This window comes from Camelus bactrianus, chromosome 17 (assembly GCF_048773025.1).
Source record: "Camelus bactrianus isolate YW-2024 breed Bactrian camel chromosome 17, ASM4877302v1, whole genome shotgun sequence".
Taxonomy (NCBI): Eukaryota; Metazoa; Chordata; class Mammalia; order Artiodactyla; family Camelidae; genus Camelus; species Camelus bactrianus.
The window spans coordinates 428,721-456,458 of NC_133555.1; the positions used below are offsets into that span (position 1 = coordinate 428,721).

At 59.3% G+C, this 27,738-nt stretch overlaps 1 protein-coding gene across 1 annotated transcript in view; it reads left to right on the forward strand.

The window, feature by feature from the left end:
- Positions 1-27,738, forward strand: part of CHCHD6 (coiled-coil-helix-coiled-coil-helix domain containing 6) — a 120,526-nt gene that overhangs the window by 4,567 nt on the left and 88,221 nt on the right. Inside the window, exons 2-4 of the mRNA XM_074344171.1 lie at positions 8,856-8,955; positions 12,034-12,103; positions 13,789-13,930. Coding sequence (XP_074200272.1) covers positions 8,856-8,955; positions 12,034-12,103; positions 13,789-13,930 — 312 coding nt within the window. The remainder of the gene's footprint in view (positions 1-8,855; positions 8,956-12,033; positions 12,104-13,788; positions 13,931-27,738) is intronic.

A 27,738-nucleotide genomic window follows, 5' to 3' on the forward strand; every position in this document is an offset into this window, starting at 1 on the left:
TTGATGGAGTTTAAATTGTTATTTTTTTAAATTAATTGTGCTCAGATGTCATATCCCAGAAATTTTTACCTAACCTAAGTTTATGGAAATTTTCTCCAATGTTTTCTTCTATGAGTTTTATAGTTTTGGCTTTTATACTTAAGTTTATGATTCATTTTGAGTTAATTTTTGTGTATGATGTGAGGTAAGTCTCTAAATCAGGGGTTGGCAAAGTTGTTCTGTAAATGATAAAATAGAAGATACTTTCTGCTTTGCTGACCAGAAGGTCTTTATTGCTACTGCTCCTCTCGGCCGTTTTTAGGGTGAAAGCAGCCACAGGCAGTATGTAAATGGGTGGGTTTGGTTATGTTCTATGTTCCAATAAAACTTTTATTTATACAATCAAGTTTTGGTTTGGACTTGGCTCAAGCACTAGAGCTTGTTGACCTTTGGTCTAAATCTGTCTTTTTTGTATGAAACATTTAATTTTTCCAAACTCCACTTGCTGAAGAGTGTCTTTTCCCCATTGAATGACCTTGGGACCTTTGTGAACATCATTTGGCCATAAACATACGGGTTTATCTCAGGACTCTCAATTCTGTTGAGAATCCCATTGGTCTGTGTGCTTTATGTCTGTCTTTTTGCTATAGCAGTGTCATGATTATTGTAGCTTTGTGGCAAGTTTCAAAATTGGGAAGTACAAGTTTCCAGTTTTGTTCTGTTTTTCAAGTCCTTTTCCTTCCATATACATTTTAGGATCAACTTGTTGACTTCTGTGAAAAGCCTGTTGGGATTGTGATGGTGTTTGTATTGAATCTGTAAGATTGCTTTGGGGAGAATTGCCGTTTTAACAATATGGAGTCTTCCAGTCTGTGGATATGAAATCTCTTTTCATTTATTTAGATCTTTTTAAGTTTTTCTCAGTAATGTTTTATACTTTCAGTGTACAAGTCTTGCATTTCTTTTAAAATTATTCCCAAGTATTTTATTCTTTTCGGTGCTATTATGAATGGAATTGTTTTCTTAATTTCATTTGTAGATCCTTCATTGCTAGCCTGTAGACATACGTTGATTTCTGTATATTGATCTTGTGTCCTGCAACCTTGCTGAACTCATTTATCAGTTCTAGTGGGGTTTTTTTCTGTGTATTCTGTAGGATTTTATGTAGGTAGGATCATGCTGTCTGCAAAATGAAGACAGTTTTGCTTCATCCTTTCCAGTCTGGATGTCCTTTCTCTCTTTTTCCTGCCTTACTGTGTTGGCTAGAACATCCAGCACAGTGCTGAGCAGAAGTGGTGAGAGTGCACATCCTTGCCTTGCTCCTGAACTTCGGGGGAAATGTTCAGTCTTCCACCACTGAGTGTGTTCGGTGTAGGTTTTTCGTAGCTGCTCTTTGCAGGGTGACGATTTTGTGTTTTCTCCATCTTCTCTTCCCTGTCCTCATACCCTGCTTTTCTGTCGGCTCACGGAGTGCAGAGACTGTCTTAACTCCTGGCTTCTGGATCATTAGCATGTGCTTGTGGATTGTGTGCTTGGATTAAAGAGTCGACGATCGCTTTTCAGCTGAGCCGGAGGCCCTTGCTCCCCTTGCTCTTCTGAGGCTCTGGTGCGGGCTTGTCCCACGTGCGCAGCAGACCTCCTTCCCACCCCGCGCTGCCCGGGACGTGCTTCTCCCGTGTCTCAGCGACAGTGCTCCTTGCTGTGTCACCTTACAGCACATCCTCTGTCTCAGTTCACTGCTGAGAGTTCGTGTGGAGAACAGGACATCCCAGAGGACCTCAGAGGGGCACGTCTCCCTCCTTACGAGCAGGATGGGGCCTCGTTCAGCACAAGTGCCTCGAAGGGCTTGGTCAGGAGTCCTCTCCACTCCTCCCCAGCCCAGTGCTCTCCCGGCTGACCATTGGGTGAGTGCCACGGATAGGCCACAACAGGAAGTTCAGCTGCGAAAGCCGGGGACAGATGGCCCGGCTCTCCCCGCTGTGCCGTGCGCACCCGTGTGCGTCTGGATGTGGCGTCCAGCAGTGTTGCCCGGGTGCCAGTCCCTGGCTGGGCGCTTTCCTGGGTGGGTTCTCCCTGCTGCTCCCCAGACCCCACGCCTGCCGGGGGTGAGGTGTCCAGGCATGCAGGGAAGCAGAGCACTTCAGGCCCCCTCTCCAGGCCCGCAGCTGCTGAGGGGAGGGCCGTCCTCCAGCGGGCAGACTTGCCCTCGTGCTCTCGTCCTTGGCGCAGGCCTCTGAGGACAGTGGACCCAGCCATGTTCAGGGCCTTCTCTGAGCACCGTTCACATTTTCTCTTGGGCGTGGTGCAGCGTAGCTGGCGGTGACGTTTGCACGGTGCGAGCATCAGGTCACTTAGGGTTGTAGCCTCATGGGAGATGCAGTTCCTTCGTGGGACCATGACTGTGCACAGGACAGTGCTGAAGAGCTTTCTGTGTAAAGGGTAACCCGTGAAGTAGTGCAAACCTAAGGAGGGGTGTTGGCTTCGGCCCCGCGGAGTTCATCTTGGGTCCGCTCCCACTCCGGGCGCTCTCGGACCCCTCAGGCTCCACCGTTGGGGGTCACCGCGTGCTGTCCCCCGGCAGGCCTGGCTTCCAGGCTCCCATCGGCGTCTCTTCACAGTGTTTCCTGGTTCAGTCCTCTTGCCCTGCCTCATGCTGCCCTGGCCATCTCTTTCATCTTCATCCGTGAGCTGGTGACGTCTGGACTCTGAACGTCCCCGAGGCCACTGGCCGTGTCCCCCTGCAAGGCTCCCAGGCGCCTGTAATCATGGTGTCCACTCGCTGTCTCCCTGGAAACCTCCCTGTCCCTTGGGTGAACGTCCGTCCAGCCAGTCCGCATGCCCTTTTTTCTCTGCGTCTAACTCGATCCCTCGACTCTTCTTCCAGCTTTTTGTGTTTCACCCTCGTCTTGGTTCCCTCCTGACTCTGTACTGCAGTCAGGCTCACCCTGCCTTCCCCTGACCGTCTGATACAAATTGTCCTTTCTCCCCACAGGCTGGCCTCCCACAAATCGGTGCTTCCTGGCGCTAGCAGGGGAATGTGTTTTAAAAGGTCATTTTACTTCTGAGCAGGGTTCAGGCCGTGTGAACAAAATGCAGACAGTTCAAGTGGAGGCTTCCAGGGACCAGTCCCCCTCCCCCACCCACCGCCCTCCGTCAGCCCTGCTCTCAGAGGCGGCCCTGCCACCAGCCAGTGGTGTCAGCAGCCGTTCAGAGTTAGAGCTAACTGTGTGACCCCTTCCTTCCCATCCTTCCCACTGCCCCCGGGTAAATGCAGATTCCTGGGCCTGGCCCCGAGGCCCTCCATGTGCCGGCGCCACCCCCTGCTGTCACTGCTCGTCCCACAGGGAGGACGTTTGCCCCTGCCGCACGGTGTTTCATGCCTCTGTGCCTGTGGTCTGTTCCCCACCTGCAGTACTCTCAGTCCCCTCTTTGCCTGGCTTGGTTCCTCCCTGTCCTCAGGACCAGTTCAGGTGTTCCCTCCTGTGATGTCTCGTCCACCCTGCACTGGTCACCATCCTGGTCCTGCAGGCCCTGCTCCAGGCAGGGTGAGCTCTGCCCTGCACATGGCCTGTGAGCAGGAGCCAAGTCTACTGGTCTGTGGCCCCAGCACCTGGCCCAGACCCCAGCTCAAGTCAGCGAGAGGCTCGCTGGACGGAGGTTTAAGCCACAGGCTCCCTACGTGTTTAACGAAACCATCAGTCCAGAAATTTTGTGGTATTAATTAACAACATGTGAAACTTGGGAAGCTTTACATAAATTCAAGTTTTAGCTTTTTGGGGGAAAAACGTCAAGAGCCTGGTCCACGTTTCCGTGTGGCGACACTCCTGGAGGTGTGAGGTAGCCACCGTCCCAGTCCCCACCACGTCGTCCTGGAGCTGATTCTTCCCTGCCAGGCCTGCCTATTCATTTCCGTCACCTACCAGACCCCGCGATTATGGCATTTGCCACCCACACTTTGGGGGTCTCCAGAGCTCTTCTCATCCTGATGCTCGGATTTAAATCTGTGGATCTAATTTCAGCTCACAGAAAACTGGAGGACTAGCCAATGAAATCTCCAAGGCAACAGCCGTTGGCAGAGCAGAGGAATCTGTTCCGAGTCACAGAACTGGGCAGCGCCTCCGGGGATGGGGGTGTCCGGGCACCAGGAGCCCCTGGCAGGCCTGACTCGTCTGGAGCCTGCCCGGTGCTCGCGCGGTCAGGGGCTGGCGGCTGGGGAGGGAGAGAGGCATCCAGATGACTGTGCGTGAGAGGAGGCGGCGGCTCCGCAGGGTGGCTGGGTGCTGACTCGAGCAGGCAGTTCAGCACCACACCACCCTGTCCCGCAGAGGATGTGAGGACTCGAGGACAGTCACCTGGTGGCCATCGGTGCGTTTGGTGACAGAGAATAATATTTGGGGCATGGCATCCACGCGGCTGCTTCTCAGATGTGTGTAGTGAGTGACTTCTCAGACTGGAAAGGTGCTAATTTTCGAATGGATGTTTCCTCATTGAAGTAGGCTGTCTGTCTGGTGAATGCATACCTGCTCCCCTCCCCCTCCTGCCTGGGTCTTACTGTGAACGGCAGAAAAGGCGACGCGTGCAGATCTTTTTGTTGTTCTGGGGTCGGGCTTTGTGGCCGGAGAGAGGGCGCTGCACTGGGAGGGGTGAGCAGGCGGTCCTGCTGCCGCGTGCAGTGCGCGCGGTCCCCAGGTGGGGCTGGCGGGGTCTCCCCATTGGCTGGGTCGGGTGCTGCTCTTACCCCGTTCTTGCACCCAGAAACGGGTGAGGACGCTGGGACTTTGCCAGCAGCCCTTCGCCAGCCTTTTGCTCGCTGGGTGGCCACAGGCCTTACTTGCAGGCCTGAGCGGCTGATAAGGAAATCTCCAGTCCATCTTTGGGAGCGTGTCCTAAACTCGGGTGCCCTGGGGGAGGGCTGCATTTTGGTGGCTGTGCTGCAGGGCTTCTGGTCTCCGGCCATAGCGCCATGGGCTCTGGGCTGCAGAGGAGAGAGGATCCCTTCCTGGGCTCTGTGTTGTCACTGTGACTTGTGCTGGCACCAGCCACGCACTCCATGGTGGTGACACGGGAGGTCCCTCTGCTCAGAGTCCCCGTGTCACTCCAGGCTGGGGAATGGGGTCCAGGTTGGAGCCACAGGCTGGACGTCGCACTGGAGGGAACTTTGAGAAGAGTCTTTCCAGGTCACAGAGCAGCACGTGGAGCAGACAGGTCACTTCTGGTGCCCAGCAGCCAAGGCTCACCGCCCTGGTTGACTAGGTCCGTGTTTTTACACACTCTGCGAGGGCCTGGTGTGAATGTAACTCCTGTTTGCAAGGGCTTCACCGTCCACACGGTAGCTGGGACTGACTGCTCCATGCCCACGGCCCGTGTGCTCCTCACCATCTCTGCCCTCAGTCTCATCTTGCAGGCAAGGAGGTCCCGGCCCGAGGTCACATAGCTAGTAAGCGGCTCAGTCGGGATTCAAACCTGCACACCAGTTCCTAGGCTGCGGCAGCCAGTCCAGCCCATGGGGCCCTACTTCTAGTCAAGGACCGTGCAGCTCTGGGAGGCGAGGAAGGGGGCTGGCCCCACAGCTGGCTGTTGGTGGACTCCTGTTTCCTGGATTTCCCACTCTGGGTTTGGCCCTCTGTCTCCTGACCACACAGGACTCCATGTGGTCAGCTCTGGTGGTGCAGTGACCACAGGCCTCTGGCACTGACTTGCCAGACCTGCTGGCTCCGGGGGCCTCCATTCTGGTTCTGCTGGTGCAGGAGCCCTGCCCAGATGGTGTTTATTCTCACATGACTGCTGTGTGCCTATGTATATTTGTTGATTAAAAATATTCCTTGCTTATTTTGTAGCAACATTAAAAAATATTACAGCTCTCCTCCTGCCAGCTAGACGCTTGCCAGTGTTTTCCTTAACCCCTCGCTCACCAGGTGGTGTGGTTCAGCCGATGCCCCCCAGGCTGGGCTAGGAAGTCAGAGCCCAGGACTCCCCTGTGCAGAACCCCTCGCCCTCGGGCCAAATTTGGGTCTGACCTCGACCTGCCTCTCCGGCCTGGTCACCTAGTCCATCCTTCTCTCAGGCTGGCCCTTGGACCGGCCAGACTCAGGGCTCCTCAGAGCGTTTGCACGAGTCCTCTTCTCTGCTTGGAGCTGGATCCTTTTCCTGGGATCTTAGGACGTGACGGTGGCTGGGGCCTCCTCATTCAAGAGTGAGAGGCTTACATCAGCATCACCCCCTCTGGGGGTCTCCCCCAGGCCCTGCCCCTGCACCGCCCCACGAGCCCCTGGCCCTGCAGGTTCCTGTTTTGTTCTGTCCAAGCTTTGGGCGCTGACATATGACACTGATTTTGGAGACACACTTTAACATCTCTGAACAGGTGGAGAAAACCCACCTCTGACCACCGTTCAGCAGTCAGTGCCCTGTCTCCCCCGACCCCGGCCCCAGGCAGCCAGGCTACTTCTTGTCTCTAGAGATTTTGCCTGTTCTGCACATTCCAAATAAGCGGTTATAGGATACATGCCTTTGGTGCCTGGCTCACTGACCGTGCGGCTCCAGGCTCACTGCGGGGCAGCCTGTCAGCACCTCGTTCCTTCTTACCACTAACGTCATCCGGTCGTGTGGACGCACTGCCCCCCAGTTGATGGACACTTGGGTTGCTTCCACCTCTGGCTGTTACGGATCACGCGGATGTGAACATTCATGTCAAGTTAGCTGAAAATGTGAGTCCATCACCCTTGAGTAGGTACCTCTGGCTGGAGCTGCTTGATCAAACGGTAACTGTGTTTAAACCCACGAGGGCTTGTGGGCTGTTTCCCGAAGGGGCTGCACCAGTGATTTGCTGGCTGCGGTGGACAAGCGTCTGCCTTGCCACCACCTCACCAGCACGTTGTCACCCGACTTCTTGATCACAGGTGGTCTGGTATCTCCCTGTGGTTTGAATTTGCGTTTTTCCCGGGACTGCAGGTACTGAGCACCTCTCCACTGGCTCGTTGGCCATTGTGTGTCTTTATGTATTCCAGGTACACTTCTATTGTCAGGTGTGCGATTCGCAGGGAGTCCTCCTGTTCTGTGGGTTGTCTTTTCCACTTGCTTGGTTGTGTCTTTGATACACAGAACTCTTAGATTAGGACAAAGTTCAATCTATTTTTTTTTCATTGCTCGTGCTTTTAATGTTGTATTTACGAATTCACTGCCAAAGCCAAGTTTATAAAGATTTTCCCCTGAGTGCTCTTCCAAGAATTTCATTATTTTACCATCTTAACTTTAGGTCTCTGATCCTTTTTATTTGTTTGTGTATTTGTTTATTTTTTAATGGAGGTACCAGGGATTGAACCCAGGACCTCGTGTGTGCTGAGCACGCACTGTACCACTGAGCTGCACCCTCCCCCCTCTGATCCTCTTTGAGTAAGTTTTGTAGACAGTGTGAGGTAGGGTCCTGCTCGTCCTTTTGCACGAGGACTCCCCCGTCCCATCACCGGCTATTGGAAAGACTGTTCTTTTCCCATCAAGTGGTCAGTCGACCACGGACACATAGGCTTATTTCTGGGTTCTCAGTTCTCTCCCACTGCTGTACGTTCTTGGTCCTCTTTTGTCCGGTAATCATTAATCAGCCATCTGATCTGTATCTGTCGTAAATACTAGAGGGACTCCGTTACCACTATTATAAACTTTAATTGCTAGAAGACGTTCATGATAAAAAATTACAGCATGGCCGTGCTGGCAGTGAAAGTCCTGACCCCGACGCCCCTGCCCACGTGCAGGACGCAGCCCATCAGCGGTTCGTGTGCCCGCTGAGTGGGGGCGCACGCTTGTCACACACGCGTGAGTGTTGACACGTTTATGTCACGTGTCTGCGTCCTTGTAAGTGTGTAATCTTTTTCACAAAATCAAGATAAACAGAGCATGGTCTGACTCTCACAGGTCAGCACGGCATCCTTCTGGGACAGGTACCGTGTCTCACCTGTCATCTCTACGTGGCTCCGTGGCGTTTCGTGGAAGGCCCACCTCATTTCTCCACCACTCCCGTCCTTGCGCGTTTCTGTTGTTTCCATTTCCTGCGCAATTCCAGGGCCGCCTGCACACGTGGGAGTGCCCTTCTCGTGTGGGTGCCTGGGCACAGAGTCCGTGTCTCCCCTCCGCGTCTCCCCTCAGCTGTGCTTTGTGATGCATTGCACGTACCAGGCACTTAATAAATATTTATTGACGTAACCTCTTAGGGACTCATCCCTAGCCTGCCACTTCATTTCAGTAAACTGTTTTATGACTCCCTCTGGCCTATTTCCATTCCTCTAAGATGGAGGAGGGGTTTGATTATCGGATCTTCATCGGGAACAGGAGTGAAGAGAGTCAGGCTGTGATAGGTGCTCTGAGTGCGACCTGCGGGGACTCAGGCATAAGAGGTGGTCCGGCCTCGAGGTACTTACAGAGCATTAGGACCAGGCAGGTGGGATGTGCGGCACCTCCTGGGGCACAGCTGTTGTCATGGGAGCGTGAGGAGGGGAGAAAGGGCACAGCTGGGGTGCTGCTGGGAAGACCCCATGGCGGAGGGACACTGGGACGTGACAGGGAAGGGTCAGGTCTGCACAGGTGGGGACATCCAGGGCAGAGTGAACTCAGGACAGAGGAGAGAAGGGAGAACCAGGATCTGCTGAGTGCAGACCATGTGTGGGAGCTGTAGGTGAGCCGGGGAGCCAGTGGGGCTGGAACCCAGGCCAGCGGCGCGCTGACCTAGAAGCCCTGGGTGGCATGGGAGATCTTCCCGGAGAACTACGCACATTGTGGGACTTGGCCTGGAGGAAGTCGTCTACTCAGAAATCTGGGCCCGGGCAAAGGGATGGCTTCCCTTCCAGAGGGTTCCATGAGTTAACTTTCCCCCTCGGTCCTTCCCACAGCTGTCAGAAAGCGTGGTTCACCGCATGAAGGATTCCAGTCAGCCTTCCGGAGCAGGGCCGCCACCTCCTGCACTTGGCGCCGCCAGAGGCCCGGAGACAGGTAGGGGGCTGGGAGCATGCGGGAGGGACATCGGTGCTTCTGGAGAGCGGGGCTCCCCACGCCGGCACTGTCTGCCCATGACTGGGGCTGGGAGTCCCCACTGTCCCAGCTTCTCCACCCACAGAAAATGTGGCAGGGGCTTGTTTGACAGCAGGGAGTGGGAATGGTGTCCCTTCCATCACCTGGTCCTGGCTGGGCTCCTGGGGGCTCGCCCCGTGGCTCCAGGGCCCCACTACCCACACCAGGCTTGCAGCTGGCTTGTTCCCCACTGCTGTGTCCATCACAAGGGGAGACATCCGGGCTCCTCTCCAAGTAACTACTTTTAGCAAACACAAGGGAGCAAAAATTTAAGAGGGAGAATGTAAGGTATAGAAATTTCAGATATTACGGAGCAGAGACGTCCTCATGGCCGCTGATTGGTAATAAGTCCTTGTTGACGGGAACGGGGGTCTTTCTGCCACTGGAACTTGATAGGCTGTATGTCAAGGGGCCGAGGGCTGTGCCGTGCGGGGCAGACGTGCCGTCCCACGGCGGTTCACTCATCCAAGCGCGGCCTCGCATTGGGTTCGTCCTCCCTGCTGACCTGCTGACCTGCTGGCCAGGAGCCAGCCTGAGGGGCAGGCGCGCTCCCTGCGCACTCGGCATGTGCTGAGTGCCATCAGGGGTCAGGCCGTGAGCCTCGTGCTGGGACATGGTGGCAGGGACCGGCTCATAAGGTGTGCACAGCTCTAGTTAGGAGCCAGATGTGTCGCCCTGCAGGGTAAGGGGTCGTGTGACAGCGAGGCATCAGAAGCCTGTCCTGGGCCCCGGTAGCACAGAGGAGAGTGACTCATTGTTTTAGGGATGGGCTTCAAGCGGAGCTGACATTGGAACTGGATTTTGAAAGATGGGGCTGTGCTGACGGGGGATGGGGGTTCAGGCTGGTGACAGCCCAGGCAGTGGCCCAGGGGACCTGGAGTATAAAGTACAAGGGAGGGGAGGTGGTGGGGCAGGGTGCAGGAGTCCTGTCACCTCGGCACGGTGGCCAGAGTGCGGCCAGGGCGCTGACCAGGCCTCTGTCATCCCTCTCCCTGGGTTGCCTCCTTCAGGGCTTCCCACCTGCACTGGAGCAGAGCAGGTCCTGGGCCAGACCAGCCTCAGGGCTTCCTGAGTGTCTGTCTGCAAGGGGCTGAGTCAGAGTCCTGAGGCCACAGAAGACACTCTGGGCCTCCAGGGGCCGGTCCCACCGTGTCTCAGCACGTGGAGGGAGAGATGAGGAGGCCTGACTTGACTGAAGTTTAATAAGGTGAGAGGCAGAAAGTGATGAAAAAAGCAAACATTGCCAAAGTAGATCACGCACACATCAGTTTCAGCCTTGGGTGATAAAAGAAGCATTTGTTTCAGTTTTGGTAGGTTTCAGCAGTTTAAAAAGCAAGAAGAGTGGTTCATCTAAAATCAACTGGTTTTAGTTTAACAAAGTGTTTTGCAGTTGGATCGTGAGTGAGTCTTGAGTTTCTGAAGTTGTCAGCGTATAGGGACTGTCCTGCAGTGGACTAATCTTGAGATATTTTACTTTTAGGATCAGTGTGCTTTTGTTTTAGTGATGGAACAAGATTAGAAAAAGAAGTTAAGGTTAAATTCTTGTGTTGCACTGGACCCCAAGTTCAGTGTCAGAGAACGTAAAAGATTTAAGTGCAAGAACTGAAGTCGTGAAAGTCCGAAAACAGGTAGCCTCCCAGCACCACATCAAACGAAGAAACTTAAGAACAGTGGGGAACGTGGCTGTGAAAATTAGAGACAGTTTAGGAAGAATGAGTGAAGGGTGAGTGAGAAGCAGGGAACCGAGGCTGACAGCGCGTTGGCAGTGTGCACGCAGAGGGGGCTCTGGAAGACCTGACGGCTGGGGGAAGATGGGCACAGACGGTTCCCAGCGCGGCAGTGGAGGAGGTGACCGAGCCCGTGACCGAGCCCGTGACCGAGGCGTGCCCTCTCAGCACACGCGGACCATCCTCTGGGAGGGGTGTGTGCAGGGGCGAGTCCCTGGGTGCTGCTCCCTGGGGGCCTAGTGCTGCAGCCTCAAGCCAGCAGGCCGTGAAGTCTTGGGAGAGGAGCAGCACATACCCTCCTGCCTTCTCTCCCACAGCCTGGTTCTCCTGCAGCCGCTCAGGGTTCCATGCCCACGGTGGGGGCGGGACGTTGGCCGAGCTGTGGCTAGAGGGTGGTGTGGGGCTGTTGAAGCCTGGGGGAGCGTGGGTAATGGACCCCCAGCATCGCCCGGTGGTGAGAGCGCAGAGGGAATTGGGTTTGCTCAGAAATTCCAGAGGTCACGGCTGTCAAAAGGTAGACCTCCTGTAACAGCTTAAAAACCCCAGTCAGACTGGAGGTGCAGCAGGTGACGTGATGTGACGTCGTTAAGGGAGGCCCGGCCTCACTCAGGTTTAGAGGCCTTCAGTGGGGATGCCGAGGGGAGGAAGGTCTCAGGGGCCTCCCCTCCCCCACCTCCCCCACTCCTCCTCTCTTCCACCTCCCCCCTCCCCTACCTCCCCCCCCACTGCTCCTCCCCTCCCCCTCCCTTCCCCTATCTCCCCCCCACTCCTCCTCCCTTCCACCTCCCCCCTCCCTCCCACTGCTCCTCCCCTCCACCTCCCCCTCACTCCCTTCCCCCTCCCCTCCCCTTCTCTCCCCTCCCCTCCCCTCCCCTCCCCTCCCCTCCCCTCCTCCTCCCCTCTCCTCTCCTCCCCTTCTCCTCCCCTCTCCTCCCCCACTCCCCTCCACCCGCAACCCGGACCCCGGAGGCCGTCCCTCCAGCTCCAGGGGCAGAGCTTCCCTCAGCCGTTCTGGCCTGTTTGGAAGGTGACCTAGATGCTGAGGAGCTGTAGGGGGAGGAGGATGGATTTGGAACTCCTCGCTCAGGTGTGCCCGTCTGCTACCAGCTCAGCGCTGCCCGCAGGCCTGGTGCGGAATGAGGGCCGGTGGGACGGCAGGAGCAGGGGTGTGTCTGCCCACAGGGTGCACTCCTGGGCCCTTCTCTGGGGGCAGCGTGGCTCTGGCCGTCCACTGGGGTGTTGCTGACGGACCTTTTCTTCTCACCCTTTGCAGACTCTGACCTGCCCCGGCCGGAGCAGGGTGGCAGGCAGCACTCGGGGGCGGAGCTGGAGCCCCTCACAAGGTAAGCGGAGGGCCCACTCACCCTAGCTCCACACTCTGCCCAGTGCTCTGTCCTCACGGGGACCCTCCACTTGCCTGAAGGCCTGAGGGTCTGTGCAGGACTTCGTCTGCTCTGATGGGACGCTGGCCCTGTGGCTTAGCTGATGCTGGTCCTTGATAAAGACGGAGAAATGCCCAAGGGTGTGGGGAGTTAATTCCCTTGGAAACCTGGGCCTGGATGGCAGGGTGACTGCACCCCCAGCTGTGGACGTGGCATGTACCCGGAGCCGTGTGGAGGAGAGGGGTCCTCCAGGGTAACCGGGGCTGCACCGTGGACGGGCTCCAGGATGCAGGCCACCTCCCCCAGGGCAGGCCACGCCCCAGACCTTGGGCTGGAAGGACAGGAGCTGAGGCTCTGCAGCCCTCTGGGGGGCAGGTTATGTCCTGATTCCGCACCTGCTGGTCACGTGACACGGTACCATCACTGTGTGTCCACAGGCCTCTGAGAAGGCCAAGCTGAGCCCCCTTCCCTGGGCTGTGGTTGCATCCTGCACATTCATGCACTGAGTGCGGGGCCCGGTGTACCTGTTCTCACGAGCGCCAGCTCAGTGGACTGGCCGCTGTGACTGTGGACCTGTGAGGACGCCGGCCTCTGTAACAGAGGACCCAGGGAGTTAGCTGTGGGCCCGGGGTGTCAGGGTCAGGCACAGCGGCCTCTTCCCGCCACAGGCCCGCCCAGCCACTGCCCCTCCATGTCATGGGTTGAAACCCAGCTCCTCGGAATTTCCACTCCCAGATCCCAAGAGGCCTCCCAAGAATAACCAGAACCTTCTATGGGTACTTTTAAACATTTAAAACATGTTCAGGTAACACACACTAATGAAAGTCTTGGGATGTTTACAAAATGAAAAAGTCTCCCTTAGATTCATCGCCTCTTGAACACCTGGAAGTATTTCTTTCAGCGGTCTCCTTTCCTCTAGTTTAGGACTGGTTTTTCAAAGTCATATAATATTTTCTATTTTGCTGTTTTTACTCAGTCCTGGGACTATCTTCCATGTGTTCCCCCTGCTTATAAGTGTTTTGATTGCTGAAGGTGGCATCTGTGGGTCCTCAGTCCTTAGACCCAGGCCACGGACACGCCTGCGGGTGTGTGGTGAGGCTGTCACACCTACGAGTGTTCCCTGGCCGCCCTGGGCTGCACGCTTCCCCGGGCGTGTCGCTACATCCTGACAAATCAGACTTCTGAGAGGGTCTCCACGCCAGTGACCTCTTCCGCTCCTTAGGGTGATTTTAACAGAAGAGCAGAAATAGGTGGACGGTTAGGGACACATCAGGACGGACAGTTGAGTGATCAAAACCAAGGCTTCTGCATCTAAACCTTGGTGCCGCAGGCAGGGCCGGGGAGGTGGGGGGCCCACACTTACCCCTCTGAAGGGAGGGGCCGGCGTGGCGGGTGGAGCCCCCGCCCTGAGAACCTCTCCCTTGGCGCTTGGCTGTCTGATTCCTCACTGGTGGTCAGGTGTATCATTCTGGCCGAGAAGGTGTCACAGTGTCCCCTGGCCTCAGGGGCCGTCAGGGGAGGCTGGCCCTCCCCGGCTGGCCCTCAGACCCCGGCCCCTGGGGCGGAAGTGAGCGCACAGGCCTCTCCTCCTCTTCCTTCCGTCAGTCATGCCGTCCTCACCTGCTTCTCCATCTGTCCTGACACAGGTCTCAGCAGGAGCCGGCTGCAGTCCAGGACAAGCTGCTGCAGGTGGCCACGAGGGAGAAAGGGGCGGCCGCGAAGCCCTGCAGTGCGTCCCTGCCGCAGGCGGAGGGCTTCGAGGACCAGGAGAAGCAGGCAGCTGGGCTGGTGAGTGTGGGTTCCTTAGCCACCCCACAGCGCCAGGAAGCGGAGGCCAGGCGGGAGCCTGACATGTCCAAAGCCCCAGCTCCTGCCCCGTGGATAGGGCGTCCTTCTAGGGACGAGGAGCGGGGTTCTGGCTGACTGGCTCTGCAGCCTCTGGTCTGGGTTTCAGTCTCAGGGGCCTCGGGTTGGTTTGGCCAGGGCTGGAACATTGGATGGTCCTCCTGGAACCTGACAGTGTAAGGGCTGCGTGGGTAGGGGCGGGTGCCAGGAGCTTGGAAGGAGACCACCGTGGGCTCTGGGGTAGCAGGCTGGCAGGAGAAGGCAGTTTTAGAGGCAGGTGGCCTGAGTGCAGACTGGCCTGGGCACACCCTCTAGTGTCCAGGCCGTGGTGGACGATCATGTGTTCACACAGGCTGCCGGGTGATGAGGGGAGGGAGGCACGTCCAGGGCGAGAGGGTGCTGGCAAGTCGTGAAAGTGTGCCATGATCGCTGTCAGCACACGTAATGGTGGGGGGTGTCATTAGGGTCTTTCTGCTATAAGTGCAGCCTTGTTTCACAGCCCGAGAGGTCGCGGTGCCCGGGTGACTGAGTCAGCGGCTCCCTGGCGTCATCGTGTGCCTGGGTTCCCCTTCACTTTGCTGACCTCACTGGAGCATCCGCAGCCCGCTGGGCCACAGTCCACACGCTGCTGGCCATCCCCCCACCCAGGTCTTAGGCAGACAGGACAGTGCCCAGCGGCAGAGGAAGCCCAGGAGAAGTCCTCCCACCTCACCCAGCACCAGGGCCCTGGCTGAGCCAGCCCTCAGTAGAGGGAACAGGAGGGGCTCTTCCTAGTCACGTTTGGATGGAGGGGGTGGGCATCCAGGCAGAATCAGGACCGATAGTAAGGAGTCATTGTCCGCACTGCAGTGTGTGGGCTATTCCCGCACATCCAGGGAGTTCTTGACACAGCTGGGTGTCCTACAGTTTAACCTAGTTCTGACACCGTCTACTGGATTTGGCATCAGACCCTAGGGCTGGGTCCCATTAGACTGTCTCCATTCTCTTCATCCTGCTCCTGCACTTCAGACGCCGTCCTCAAGTCCAGGCTGGCACTGTGCTTCTGACTCATCGGCCAGAGACCAGAGGTTCCCATGACCCGCCTCGGGTCCGTTAATCCGCTAGAGCAGCTCCCAGAACTCAGAGGCGTCTGACTCAGGAGGCAGCAGGTTTGTCATGAAAGGATGTGACTCGGGAGCTCACTGAAGCCCAGGCGGGCACCCAGGGGCTGGTCAGGGTTGGGTGATGTTCTCTGACAGGGCCACCTGGTGAGGAACGGCGAAGTAGAGAGGAGTGGGGTGAGGACAGGCATTTGCAGGGCCCGGCCGCCCGGCAACCAGGTGGAGAGGGCCCGGCATCAGTGTGGATCAGGCAGAACCGTGGGCACCTGGGCAGTTACCTGGCTGGCACTGCGGCCTTCAGGTGTGGAGCCTCGACGCTCTCACCTGGAGTGTGGTAGTTACATGCAGCCTCCTTCCTGCCCCCACCCAGGCTGTCCCTGGAGGAGACCGCCCACCAGCGTGGGGGTTCCACCCGAGCCTTCGGTTCAGGTGTGTGCGTTTCTTTATGTGAAGGGTGACTTGGTCTCCCCCAGGCCTCTGGGTGGCTGCATCCTTGGAACCAGGGTTCTTGGGACCAGCAGAGCGAGTGCCTGCCTTCAGTTTGGAAGTGCATGTTACTTCCGGGTGTCCCACTTTTTGACCGTCCAGCATCCATTTCCTCATGCACTTGGTGCCCCGTCTCCTTCTAGGAACTTACTTGCTTCCTGCTGCGTGTCCTGGGGCAGGACTGCACTTGCGAAGCCCAGTCTCTCTCCCTGCCTTGGGACGGGCAGGGTCTGGGCACGGGGCCCGGGGCAGCCAGTCAGATCCTGGCTTGGGACTTGCAGTGTTGAGCGGGGAGGCCGGCGTCGGGCAGCCTGGGGCTGTTCGTCACGGGGGCCCCAGTGGGGAGGACTGGCGTCTGGGAGGCCGTGCGTGTTGCTGCCCCCAACACCTCCCGGGTGCACACCTTCGGTCTGGCTGTCTGCTGCTGCCTTTCGGGGCCTGGACTGCCTGCTGGTAACCCTCCTTACCTTACTTCTCTGGCGGTGCTCTCTTGCTGGCCTGCAGCAGGTGCAGAGAGACGTGGCTGGTCTGGAAGCACGTCCAGTGCTCCGTGCCTGCGGCAGCGCGCCCTTCTCTGCAGTAGCCAGGCAGAGGTGGAGCTGGCTGCCCCCCTTGCTCCCGCTCGGTTCAGCGTGGTCAACAGGCACTTTTCAGCGGAGAGGGTGTCAAGGTTGTACTGTGAGGGGTTTAAGTAAGAACGAGCAACCGGAGGACCTGGGAGGTTGCAGAAGGGAGTTTTGCTCCTCGCCTGAGTCCTGCCCCTGGGCATGGGGGAGCGGCGTGCCCCTCCGCCCAGTGTCCTGGCCCCCGCCCCGCAGCCTCGTCCGCAGGCCCTCCTCTCACACGTGCCGCCTACGCTCTCTTCGCCTCTGACTTTTAGGGTATTGACTTCTCAGTTCTCTTCTGCATGAAGGAAGGATTGAGCTCGTTATTGGGAAAAGTTCATAAAACTAATGATGAGGAAAAGTAATCATTTTTATAACCTGCTGCTGTCTCCCACCCAGCGCCGTTCTGAGCACTGCTGCGAGTCCCTGTGCGTGGGGACTGTGGCGCCCCAGCCGTGATGGGGTGAAGGCCCCCGTCCGTGAAGCCGGTGCGAGGTGCTTCCCCTGGAGGGGTAGGAAGCCTGGCGTCCAGAGACGTGTGAAGGAGCAGAGCGGTTTCTCGCGCCGGGTCTCCTGATGGGCAGAGCTTTCAACAGCTGATGGAGGGAGGGACGAAGGCCACGGCGCCCTCCTTGGGGAGAGAGCCCACCTGCCCTCTGGATTCCTTACCGTCACTGGGAACGTGGAGTTGCAGCACCCCGTATTCTTCCCCAGCCAGCGACTCTGTCGTGTTACGTGTGTGTTCCCGTGTGCGGGCTGTACGCTGGGCACTTGGCTGGTGTCCTGATGAGTGGAGATGAGCTGCTGCCCGGGAGAGCCTCTCTCTCTGGAAGGGGGGGGTCAGTGCCCTCACAGGTGACCACGCAGTGTTCCGGTTTCCTGCCTAGGGGGCAGGGAGGTGCTGGACAGGGATGGAGACGGCAGCCATGGCCTCTTACTGGTGGGAGAGCCCTCTGACGGGAGCATGTGGGCTGGGCCTTGAAGACTGAAGAGAAGTTTGCCAGGTGAGGACAGAAGACAGAGGGCCCTGGGGCGGGGGTAGTCCAGGGCTGGAAGCTCGGCAGGAGGAGGGTTCCCTTTGGACGCCTGGAACCAGGTTCTGCACAGGGCCTCAGGGGAGGTCTCCTTACCCCCAGGAGACGCGCGTGATGTGGGGGGAGGGGTGCGGAGGCAGCTAGGGGCAGAGGGAGTGGTGGGCAAGGCAGGAAGAGGGCTGAGGTCCCGAAGGAAGGCCCCAGGGCAGGAGTGGGAGGCGGCTGCAGGGGGAGCAGGACTGGCGAGACGAGAGCAAGCGAGGGGTGGCCCGCCCTCCTCCCCTCCCCCATCCCTTCCTCTTCCTCAGGTGATTAACTTCTGCAGGGTGGGAATGGTGTGACCATTTGGGGTCCTCTGTGGCCGCTGGCAAATCACAGGTGCAGGCGGGCAGCTGTGGGAGGGGACGGGAGCCCACGGGGGTGCCGCCTCCTGTCCTGGAGACCCCCATGGGGCCGCCCGTTGGCAAACAGGGAGGCAGGTCCCCACACCGGCCTTCTCTCCGATGGACGGCAGCTCCCAGTCCTGCCGCTTTCAGTCAGTTAAACACAGCACAGCACCACGCCTTCCAGTGAAATGATACCGTGGAGCTGACTGGAAAGAAGTGCCAGTGCTGCTGGCGGGGGGCCGGGGGCTCCGGGTGGCGGCCCAGGCCGGGGGCCAGGGCGCACTCTCCTGGACATGGGGCTGAGGGGCCTGCGCTGGGGAACAGGGTCTGGCAGGGCTGTGTGTCTGAGGACTCGGTGGCCTTGTCCTCGTGCCTCTTCCAGTCTGAGCTGCAGACAGACCTTGCACTCCTGCGCAGATGGCTGCTGGCACCTCGGCGGCCGGTAAGGGCGCGGTCCAGAGAAGGAGCCCCTCTGCGGCCCCGTGTGGTGCCGACTGGGTCTGGCTGGCGGGCTTCGTCGCAGGGGCCAGGGCGGGAGCTTGTGAGGCTTCGCGGGCCACGCGTGGGGTCCGGCACGTGGGCACGTTCTGTGTGCTGTTCTGTGGCTCAAAAATGCAGGCCCCGTCTGAGCCCAGAGGCCACAGCAGACGAGCTGCAGGCTGTGGTTGGACAGACCAGTGCTGCTCCGAGGGTTTAGTTTCCTAAGTGCGAGGAACCAGAGGCCTCGGGAGGCTGGGGCTGGGCCTAATGCTGCTCCCGGTTCCTCAGCAGTCATTACTCCCGTCGTGAGAACTGGATGGCCTGGTGGCGTCTGGCCTCTAAAAGGATGGTTTCCCTGCAGTAGCCCGCCAGGCTCTCTGGGGAGAGTCATGAACTTCCACCTTAACTCCTGGTTCTTTTCACCGTGGTCATTTTTATAGTGTTCACTTCTCTGCTGGAATTCCCAGCCTGTACATGTGGACCTTCTAAAACATCGTGTTTTCCAAAGTCTCTGATAGTTCCAGCAGCTGGGCCATCTCTGGGTCTGCTTCAGTTGACTGTTTCCTCTCTTGTTCCTGCAGCTCTCTGTGCTGTGTGGTTTCTGCTCGGTGCTGGACACCATGCTTGCAAGCACAGGGAGACCGAGGAGGCGTGTTCAGGCCCAGAGTGGCCCCTCTTCCTCCCACAGCCGTCAGTGTGGGAGACTGAGTCCACACTGTCATCGAGCAGGCCGTGGGCTCGGGTGTTTTTCTAGCCCTCAGACTCAGGGAGGGTGGGCTTGGGATCCGAGCCCTGCAGGGTCCTGTCTGCTCTCCTGCCTTTCCACCCGGCTCTCTGGAGGCCCGGGTGCTTCCCTGCACCTCCGCTGGATGCCAGCAGCTGCTGTGTGGTGCTCGGTGTAGGGCCTGGGGAACCAGGGGCTTCCCCCGATCCCAGCCTGGCTCCCATGGTGGGCAGGCCCCTTGCACCTGGGCCTGGGGTTGTGCAGGGCGGGCGTCTCCTTCAGCCCTGCCGCCTCTTTCCCCCGTCTTTTAAACATTGTAGTCGGGGAAGATGGCCCTCATGGCTGATGCCGAGTGTGTTTCATGCTTCCCTGTTATTGTCATTGCTTTAACGCACTCTTCCTGCCCCACAGAGAGTGAAAAGGGCAAGGAAATATGCCTGGTCTCGCTCCCTCTCTGAATGTCCAGGGCTGTCCCTCCGCATAAGGAGCCACCATGCAGCTGGCCACCTCCACGCCCCACTCAGGGCCACGTCTGCTCAAAGAGCAGGGGTGGGTGCATTTCGTTCTTTTAGGGATTTAGAGCAGTTGGTTGGAAGGGGTAGGGCAGGGCCTCCCAGGTTCTTCCTTTCCTTCTTAAGGTCCACGTTAAAATAACCTGGCCTTGCATTTGCAGGATATGACAGCTTTTGGAGGAAGGAAAACCGTAGGTCGGCTTGTCTGAAAACTGGTTCAACCATGGTTGTAGCTGATCACACACTGAAAAAGAACTTTGGCTTTATTTCTCATATATTTTATACAAAGCAGGGGTGGAAGGAGGGCGTAAATCCAGATGCGGGCCGTCCAAGGACTGCCGTCCGCGCAGCAGGTGCATGCGCGGTGGTTATGAGGGCCGAGTGGGAGCTGTGACGTTGGGCGCCCGCCTCCTGTGCTCCAGGAAGCGGACGAGTGGCCCTGCGACGAGGAGAGTCCTCCAGCCTGTCCCCGGGCCCTCCTCTTCTGCACGCTGCCCCTCTGAAATGCGACAGTGGGGCTGTGCGTTGTTGGGAACGTTACGATTGATTGTCCTCCGCTTCCCTCGCACCTGGGGACTGTGACTCGGGGTCTGCAGGAACCGATCCGTAGACGTCTGAGCAGATCTCACGTCCACACTCCTGTTTCTGGGGGCAGATGGCTTGGACTTCCACACGGGTGGTGTGGGTGTGGCAGGTGTGCACGTGGCAGGCACGGGGGGGAGTGAGGACCGAGGACCCCAGCGGCTCAGCTTTCCCATCAGCAGCCGTTCACCTGCCTCCACTGCTCTCTGTCCCTCCCCTACCCCAGCTCCCTGCCTGCCGTGCATCAGAACCTCCTGGGAACTTGGTGAAAAGGCACATAGTTGGATCTTATACTGGAAACACTGCATTAGACCCTGTCACCCTGGAGTCTGTATTCTGACGGACCCCGGGCTGGCGCGGGAGGCACAGAGCCAGTCCCCACACTGACATGGGGAGCAAGGGACCACGCAGGGACCCTTCTGCTGGGCCCGGAGGGATGTGGAGGGTCCCACTGGTCCTCGAAGGCAGGGGCTGTGCTGTTTGAAACGTGCCCCTGCTGCCTGCTGGCCCGTCCCTGGCACAGCGCCTGCCCACACGACGCCTTTGTCGGACTTGTCAGCTTCACAGGATGGCGGGAGCCCTCTGCTGAGTGTGGCTGGGAGAGAGGACCAGCTGTCTGCTGGAGCCAGGCCCTGGGGGACCGGCGTTGGGGCAGGTGATGATGCGCTGTTATCGGAGCTGGGCAGGGAGGCCAGGGCAGCACCGGACTCCCAGCAGCCACCTGGCTGGTGTGAAGCCAGACCCTCAGTTCCCAGCTCGTGTGATGTTGGAGGTTTGTGGCAGGAGCCCCGGCCGGCCTGAGAACGGAGAGCTGCCGCCCGTCTCGGTGCCTCTGGGGGCTGGCCATGCCCTGTGGACCCAAGGGTGAGCTGGCAGCCTCGCCCCGAGAAGCTGGCCGGGCTCCCGTTTCCCATCCAGCTGTCCCGCTCCCTGGGGCACTGTGCTGTGTCCTTGGTGGAAAAGTCATTTTCCCCTTGTTCAGCCAGTTTTTCACCACCTGGAAGGTGGGGACTGGGGAGCTGAGAGGTGCTGGGCGTGCCGCAAGTAGGAAGAAGGTGAATCGCAGGGCAAGTGGAGACCTCGGGGCTTCATCTCCCTGCAGAAACCCCCTGCCCAGGACCCGAGATTAAGGTGCCTGCTGGCCGGGCCGTGGGAGGGAGAGCACTGCACTCTGGGTAAAGACGTGCCTTTCGTGCTCTCACGGAAGGGGCTGGCGTTCCAGGTGGGCTTCACAGCCTAGCCGCCCCTCAGGCCCGCCTGTGCCTTGGGTGCACAGCTCAGGTGACCTCGGCTGTGTGCTGACAGAGGCTGGAAACCCTCATTAGCTGCTGACTTTGCTGGGCAAACGGCTGATGTGGTTTCTTCCTGGTGTCATTGCTTCTCATTAGCAGATTCCATGTCTGTGAAAGTGTCTGTTGGCATGGGATGCGCCCAGAGGCTGACAGCCGGGCTGGACTGAGGGCGCCGTGGGGGCAGCCTTGTCCCAGGCCTTTCAGGGACTTGGCTGCCGGCCTCGCCAGGCTCCTGGGCCTCTGTGCACCTGCTGGGGCCCAGGGACCTGGCCACAGCCTCCCCTGGAAAAGTGCAGCGGTGGGGGGGCGGTGGCCTGGGCCATCTGGGCTCTGGGGCAGGAGTGGCCCCTTAGGGACCTCCTGCTTTGTTCTCGTTGAAGCCTGGGGCTGGGAGTCTGGGCCTTTGTGTGCTGAGTGGGTCTCGAGCGGCCGTGGGGGACACCCGAGGGACCCTCTCACTGCAGTCGGATGCTGGCGGCCCTGCCTCTGGGAGGACTCGTCTGCTCCGCCCCGTCCCCACCTTCCAGGAGAGGTGCCCCGCACCCTGACACCTGCTCCATGCCCATGGGTCCCCTGGGGCCGGCCCTTCTGCCCGCCCCGTTTGGCCACAGCATGTTTCCCGTTTCTGCCCCTGGAGTGGAGGTGGGCCGGCGTCTGCCCACTGCTGGGCCGGGACACCAGAGGGCTGGGGAGAGGGGAGCTGGAGGGCTACTGCAGTCTGTTTATGTGGCTTGCTTACATAGTCTTTGCGGAGCTACCACTGTGCCTTTCCCTTTTTGTGAAAAGTGTTTCGGGTCTGTCGGCAGACCGTTTGCCCTCTGGGGTGGTTGCCGTTGCCGCGGCTGGCCATGCAGACGCTGGAAGGGGTGACCTGGCGGACAGATGCAGCGGTGGTCAGGAGAAGAGTCTCAGAGTCTCTCCCTCCCCCCGGGCCCACTCAGTGGCCAAGCCGGGTCCACGCCCCGTGCGTCTGGGCTCCAGGGTGAGAGTCTCGGTCAGAGCGACGCGGGGGCCGGCCAGGAGCAGCCTGGCTGTGACAGAAGCCCAGGTGCTTAAACCGTGGTGGGTATTTATCTCAAGAACAAGTCGTTGGGGCAGAAGGCTGGGCGGGTATGGTGGCTCCGTGCATCAGCAGAGTCCCTGTCCTCCTTCCCTCTGACGGCTGCAGGGTGGCTGCTGTGCCTCCAGGCGTCACATCCATTTTCCAGCTGGGGAGGAGGAAGGGCCCAAAGCCTCTCCTAGTGAAGTTTTGTTATTTTATGTGGGAGGGACGCCCTCCCCAGGGACTCTCGTCAGGAGGACTGGGTCACAGGGCCACCCTCTGGCTGAAAGCACGGTGGGGATGGTGATTTTGGCTGGACACTTGACCACTCCCCAAGATTCAGGGTTATGCTGTTAAAGGAGAGGCTGGACGCTGGTTAGGTGGTAAGTATAGCAGGGACCCCACTTCGAGGCCTGTGGACCTGGGTGCAGGGTCAGTGAGTACTGTCTCAGTGCCCAAAGACACAGCCCCCAGCCTCCGCCAGCCGCAGTTTCCTTGTGTGTGGAGTGGAGAGCATCCAGCTTGCTGTCGGCCAGTGGAAGGCAGGCCGTGCATGCTTTCCTCTCTGCTCTCCCAGCCTCCCCCAAAATGCAGGGGAAGAGAAGCTGCATCTGAGGTAGAAGTGGGGGACTCTGCACAGAGGGCAGGTGTGATGGCTGCCCGGGCACTGAGGTTCAGTCCTCCCCAGCCGGCATTGTTCCTCAGTCCCATGTGTGCTGCCCCTTGCCTTCGCTCCTGCAGGGCATGCTCTCCTGACTCTGACTGTGATTTGGGCTGGGAGAGGAGAGGCCCAGATTGGAGTGTTTTCATGAGCCCTGGGTCCTGGTGAGGCTGCGGGGAACCCCTGGCCTGCGCTTTTGGTGGCGTTGGCTCCCACTCCTGGACGAGGCAGCAAGGTTTCCCTGGGGGGTTCTGATGCCCTGCTAGGACAGGGGGAGTTGTTGGGGAGGGAATGCCTGCCCAGTGAGGAGCCCTTGGGCCCCGCCTACCCTAGCCTCAGGCTCAGCCACCCTCTCCTGCCGCTCTTGCTGCCTCTGCCCTCGGACGCCTCCCCTAACACCCTGCAGCTTCTCCTGGAGGCCCACCCCCGCCCCGCGGCCCGCTCCCGCTGCTCCCCTCCTGTCCCCGGGCAGGTGGTGTGGTGTGCAGCCAAGGGTGGACGGTCTGGACGGCACCTGTTTTCGGGGATCTGAGTGTCGGAAGGCGTGGAGCCCGGACATGGTGTCGTGTCTTGTCTTCCTGCTGACACACGGGGCAGTGATGGGGGCGCGTCCAAGGACCTGTGCAGGATTTCAGCTGTGGGGCCGGTGTGTGGGAGCCTGTTTTGTGCTTCAGCTCCTCAGGGGAGCTTTGATGAGCCGGGAGTAGGACGTGGACCCCAGCAGCTGGTCAGGGCAGGTTCTCCGCTTACATTTTTCCCTCCTCTGGATTTCTGGGGGGCTTCCTTGGTCTTCCCTCCAGGGGTGTGGGCTTTGTGCCTCACGGTTTCCAGGGACGGGGGACTGGGCCGGCGTGGGGGCACTGGTGGCCAGGTATACCTACCTGGGAGCCTCACCTTGGCTGGGTCGTTTGGCCCAGTTTCTGGCCCTGGTCCCAGCCCAGGGGAAGCCCCTTCCTGCCTGCATGGGGCCACTGAGACCACTGGCTCTTCTAAAGGGTTCAAAGCTTTTGGAGCCATTTTCTTTTCTCGCCTTCAACTTGTCTGCTTGTTTCTCCTTGACAGCGGCTAGTGCTGCCCCGGGTTCAGGACTAAAGGCCAGGAGAAGCTGACTCACCCGGAGACCTGGGTCTTGCAGTGGTCAGGGTGGGTGGTCCCGCAGGAACCGTGGGTGAGGCTGCATTTGCTGCACTCTGCTGCTCCTGTGTCGGATGCCTCAGTTTCCCGGCTGTAGAGTGTTGGTGAGAATGCACGCAGCTTAAGGACTTAGCATGGGGGTCAACCAGGTGGCATTTTAGCCTCTAGGAACATGTCTGTACTGCAGTGGGTCCTCAACAAAATCACAGCTCTGGTTTTCTCAGCAAGCCTGAGCTTAAAGCCCCCCTTGCTGTCAGTCTTCCTCCCGGGCATCCTTACTGCTCGGTTGGCACGTCTGAAATCTGAAACCTGCTCCGTCCCGCCCCCATTTTCAGCTCCCTGGACCCTAACCCTCTCCTCCAGGTGTCCACCCGCCCTGGAGTGTCCGCGCCCTGCTTCCCCTCGTCCTCCTGTCCCACCGCACGGTGCTCTCTGGGCTCCCTAGGGCCCCTGGAGGGTCGCCCTGGGCTTGGAGGGTCTTGGTTCCGTCTTGTCCTTGCTGTGGCCTCACACTCTTTCGTTCCATTCCAGGGGCCCCAGTGCCCCCACCCAGCCATCCCGAACCCCTACCACACCCAGCTTTCTCTGTCCTCACCTGTGCGCTGCTCTCCCTGGTCCCCCAAGAGGTACCTTGTCTGTGGGGGGCCGTCCCCTTGAAGCTGCTCTGTCCCCTTCCTCCGCCTGCCGCTGCAGTCGGCCCCCCTCCGCTTGCCCGGCGTCCTGAGGTCATAGTTCATGTCTCAGACTCACTGCAGTTTGGTTTTCATGTCCATTGATACTTGGTTCTCAGGAACCACACACTCTTTCCTGCAAATCTGGTAACTTTCCGTCTTCATGTTTCCTCCATGCGATCCTTGACACGAAGAAGCTGCCCTGCCTTCGGTCTCTCTTATTGTGCCCCTGTGCCTCCCTCTTTGCGTGCTCCGCCCGCCGTCCACACCATACCTTGCTGGGACATAGAGTAGCCCGGGCCCAGCCCGGCCTGCCCCGCCGCCCCGCCCTGCCCGTGCCTGCGACGTACTCTGGCTGAGTGTGTGAGGAGGATGCCCCCAGGTACTTCTGCTCTTCCATCTGGGGGCGGTGGGCAGTCCAGGCCTCTTGCGGTTCCCCTGGGAGGGGAAGGGGCCGCTATGCACCCACCTGCTCAGCCATTGACCCTCTCTTGACGTCCAGAGCCTCAGGAAGGATGGGAGGGAGACTGGGGTGGAGGGCGGGCTCACCTTTCCTGCCCTCTGCTTTTCCCTGGAGCCTCCCGGGACTGGAAGGGAACGCGTGTCCTCTCTCGCGTCCAGCGCTGCGGGGCCCGTAGGGCTGGTGTCTCCCCAGCCTCTCACAGCACTTGCTCAGACACTTTCTCCCCCAGAAGAATTTGCCTGTGGTGCCCTCACTTGATTCCTGCCCCTGATCCTTGGAGAAGCAAGGATCTGCCCCTTTGCTGGGCACTCTGGCCAGAACAGACCCGGGTTTTTAGGCTTTTAGGGTGGAGAGGTGTTTTTGGTTACACCCAGCAGCTGGAATTGGAGGCCGGGGACTAGCGTGGATTCAGGAGCCAAGCTGCCTGGGCCCAGTCCTGCGTCCCGTTTGTGCTCCTCGGTCCAGTCACTTAACCCCTCGTTGTCCTTTCTGTTAAAGGGGGCGGTGCTTGTGCCTGGTGCCCTGCTGACTGGCATCTGGAGATGCCGCAGGGAGGTGCGAGAGTGCTGCACGCGGCAGACTGACCGTCCACTCCGCTGTGGCCTCATGGCTCAATCCGCTGCCCTTGGTGGATGGAGCCAAGGCTGCGGCCTGAGCCTCTTCCTGTCCTGCACATCGGGCCCACGAGGTGGCAGCCCTGGGCTGCTGGCTGGCTGGGAGCTGGGCTGCGGGAGCAGGCCTGGGGCGGGGAGGGAGGCCCGTCCCGTTTCGTCCCAGCCCGTCCCAGCCATGCTGTCTGCTGTCGCAGGGCCTGGGCCTGGCTCCTCTGCCCTGCCTGACCTCCTGCTGCCCCTCACCTTCTGTTGGGAGACCTGGGCTCTTGCCTTTGTCTGTTCTGGGGTCTCCTTTGTCGTGCTGCCCCAGGGGCTGGTGCATGTCATCTGGTGGGGCTGCCTGGCGGCCTCTTTTCCTGAGGGCTTCTCCTCATCCAGGAGTCGCTGGCTGCCTGCAGATGAGGTGGGGGGCACTGGGTGAGGATGGGGATTGGTGGGGTTTCTCGAAGGGCAGGGCTCCTTTCTTCCCAGAGCTGGTCAGTCAGTGCGCTCGTCTTGCTAGAGACTAGGGTTAAGGCCAAGGAGGAGTCCGTGGTCTTCCTCCCCGGCTGGCAGATGGGAGGGAAGGTGGGGGGTTCCCTCCACAAGCCCGCTCGTGGATGCCAGCGCACCGCTCGTGGATGCCAGCGCACCACCCGCACCTCTCCCCACTTCCCTTTTGCAAAATGAGTAGACTCTGACTTTGCTGTGTGTGGATGGCTGGCCGTGGTTTGGGCAGCCCTGGGGATTTTCAAGACCCAGAGAAACCAGGTAACTTAGCCAGATGGGGACTTCCCATGGCAAATAGTTGTTGGATGTAAGGAGCCTTCGGGCGGTGTCCAGACTCTGCCTTTCCCTTTTGTTTCTGCTAGCAGTGCTGTCCTGTCCTGGAGGCAGGGGCGGGACCAGGCACTCTCCCCGCCTTGTCCCGGTGCTCTTCTGGGGCCTGCTGCAGCCCGCCTGCGTGCCTGCCATAGCTCCGCAGGGCGGGGTCCCAAGTCCACACTGGCGGCCAGAGCCGCTTCCAGGGGAGCTCCCTGTCTTCACAGCCTTATCGGGCCCTCACGTTCTTCTCCCAGATGGAGATCAGCACGCTCCTGCCTCTCTTCCGCCTCCCCCGCCTTCCTCCGGCAGGCAGGCACACTGCCCAGAGCCTTCGTGGGCTGCCTTTCTGCACCAGCGGGCGAGGAGGGGCTGCAGGCTTTGTTCTCTCTGCTCCGTGGGCCTGGTGCTTCCGTGGGGGTCTCTGTGGCACAAGAGTCGGGTCCCCAGACCTCCTGACACCTGAGGTCCAACAGGGCGGCTGGAGAGGCTCCCGGGGTGCCTTCCTTGCGGGGTGGGAGGACGGGGACGGCGCCCGTCCCAGGCGGAGCAGGCGCAGCAGCATGGACTCCCGGTGGCCCTGAGCTTTAGTCCCTGGTTTGCAGGCGGATGGAGACAGAAACCTTCTCTGCCTGGCAGTCACAGCAGGTAGAGCTCCAGGGCTTTGAGCCACAGAACAGACCTGAGAGGAGGTGAAGCGTCGCAGAAAAAGCCGAAACACCCCATCTGTGCTGCTTCCACTCACTGGGTGCCTCAGGCCAGTGTCTCCGGGCATCAATTTCTCCGTCTGTAAAATGGGGACAGTGGCCCCTCCTTCACATACTTGTTCCCCGTGCCCAGCTCAGGGCTCCCGCAGGCTGTAGGCCCTCAGGGCCTTCACTCCCTCCAGGAGCCAGGCCAGCAGCTGGCTCATGGTCAGCACAGCTCTGGAGCCAGGACTCGGCCCTTCGGGATGTTCGGAACCCCTGTCCACACTTGTGCGAGGACACCCGGCAGCCGCCTCTGGGCTGAGCTCTTCCTAAGGTTCTGGTGATGGTGGGGAGGGAGCGGGGAAAGGAGGCTAGCCTGTCCTGGAGCATTCTTCCTCACGTTTCCTCTCCAGCGCAGGCAGGCTGCTTAGAGCAGCTCCGCTGCCGGAGGGAAACCCTGCGTGCTCGCCCTCCC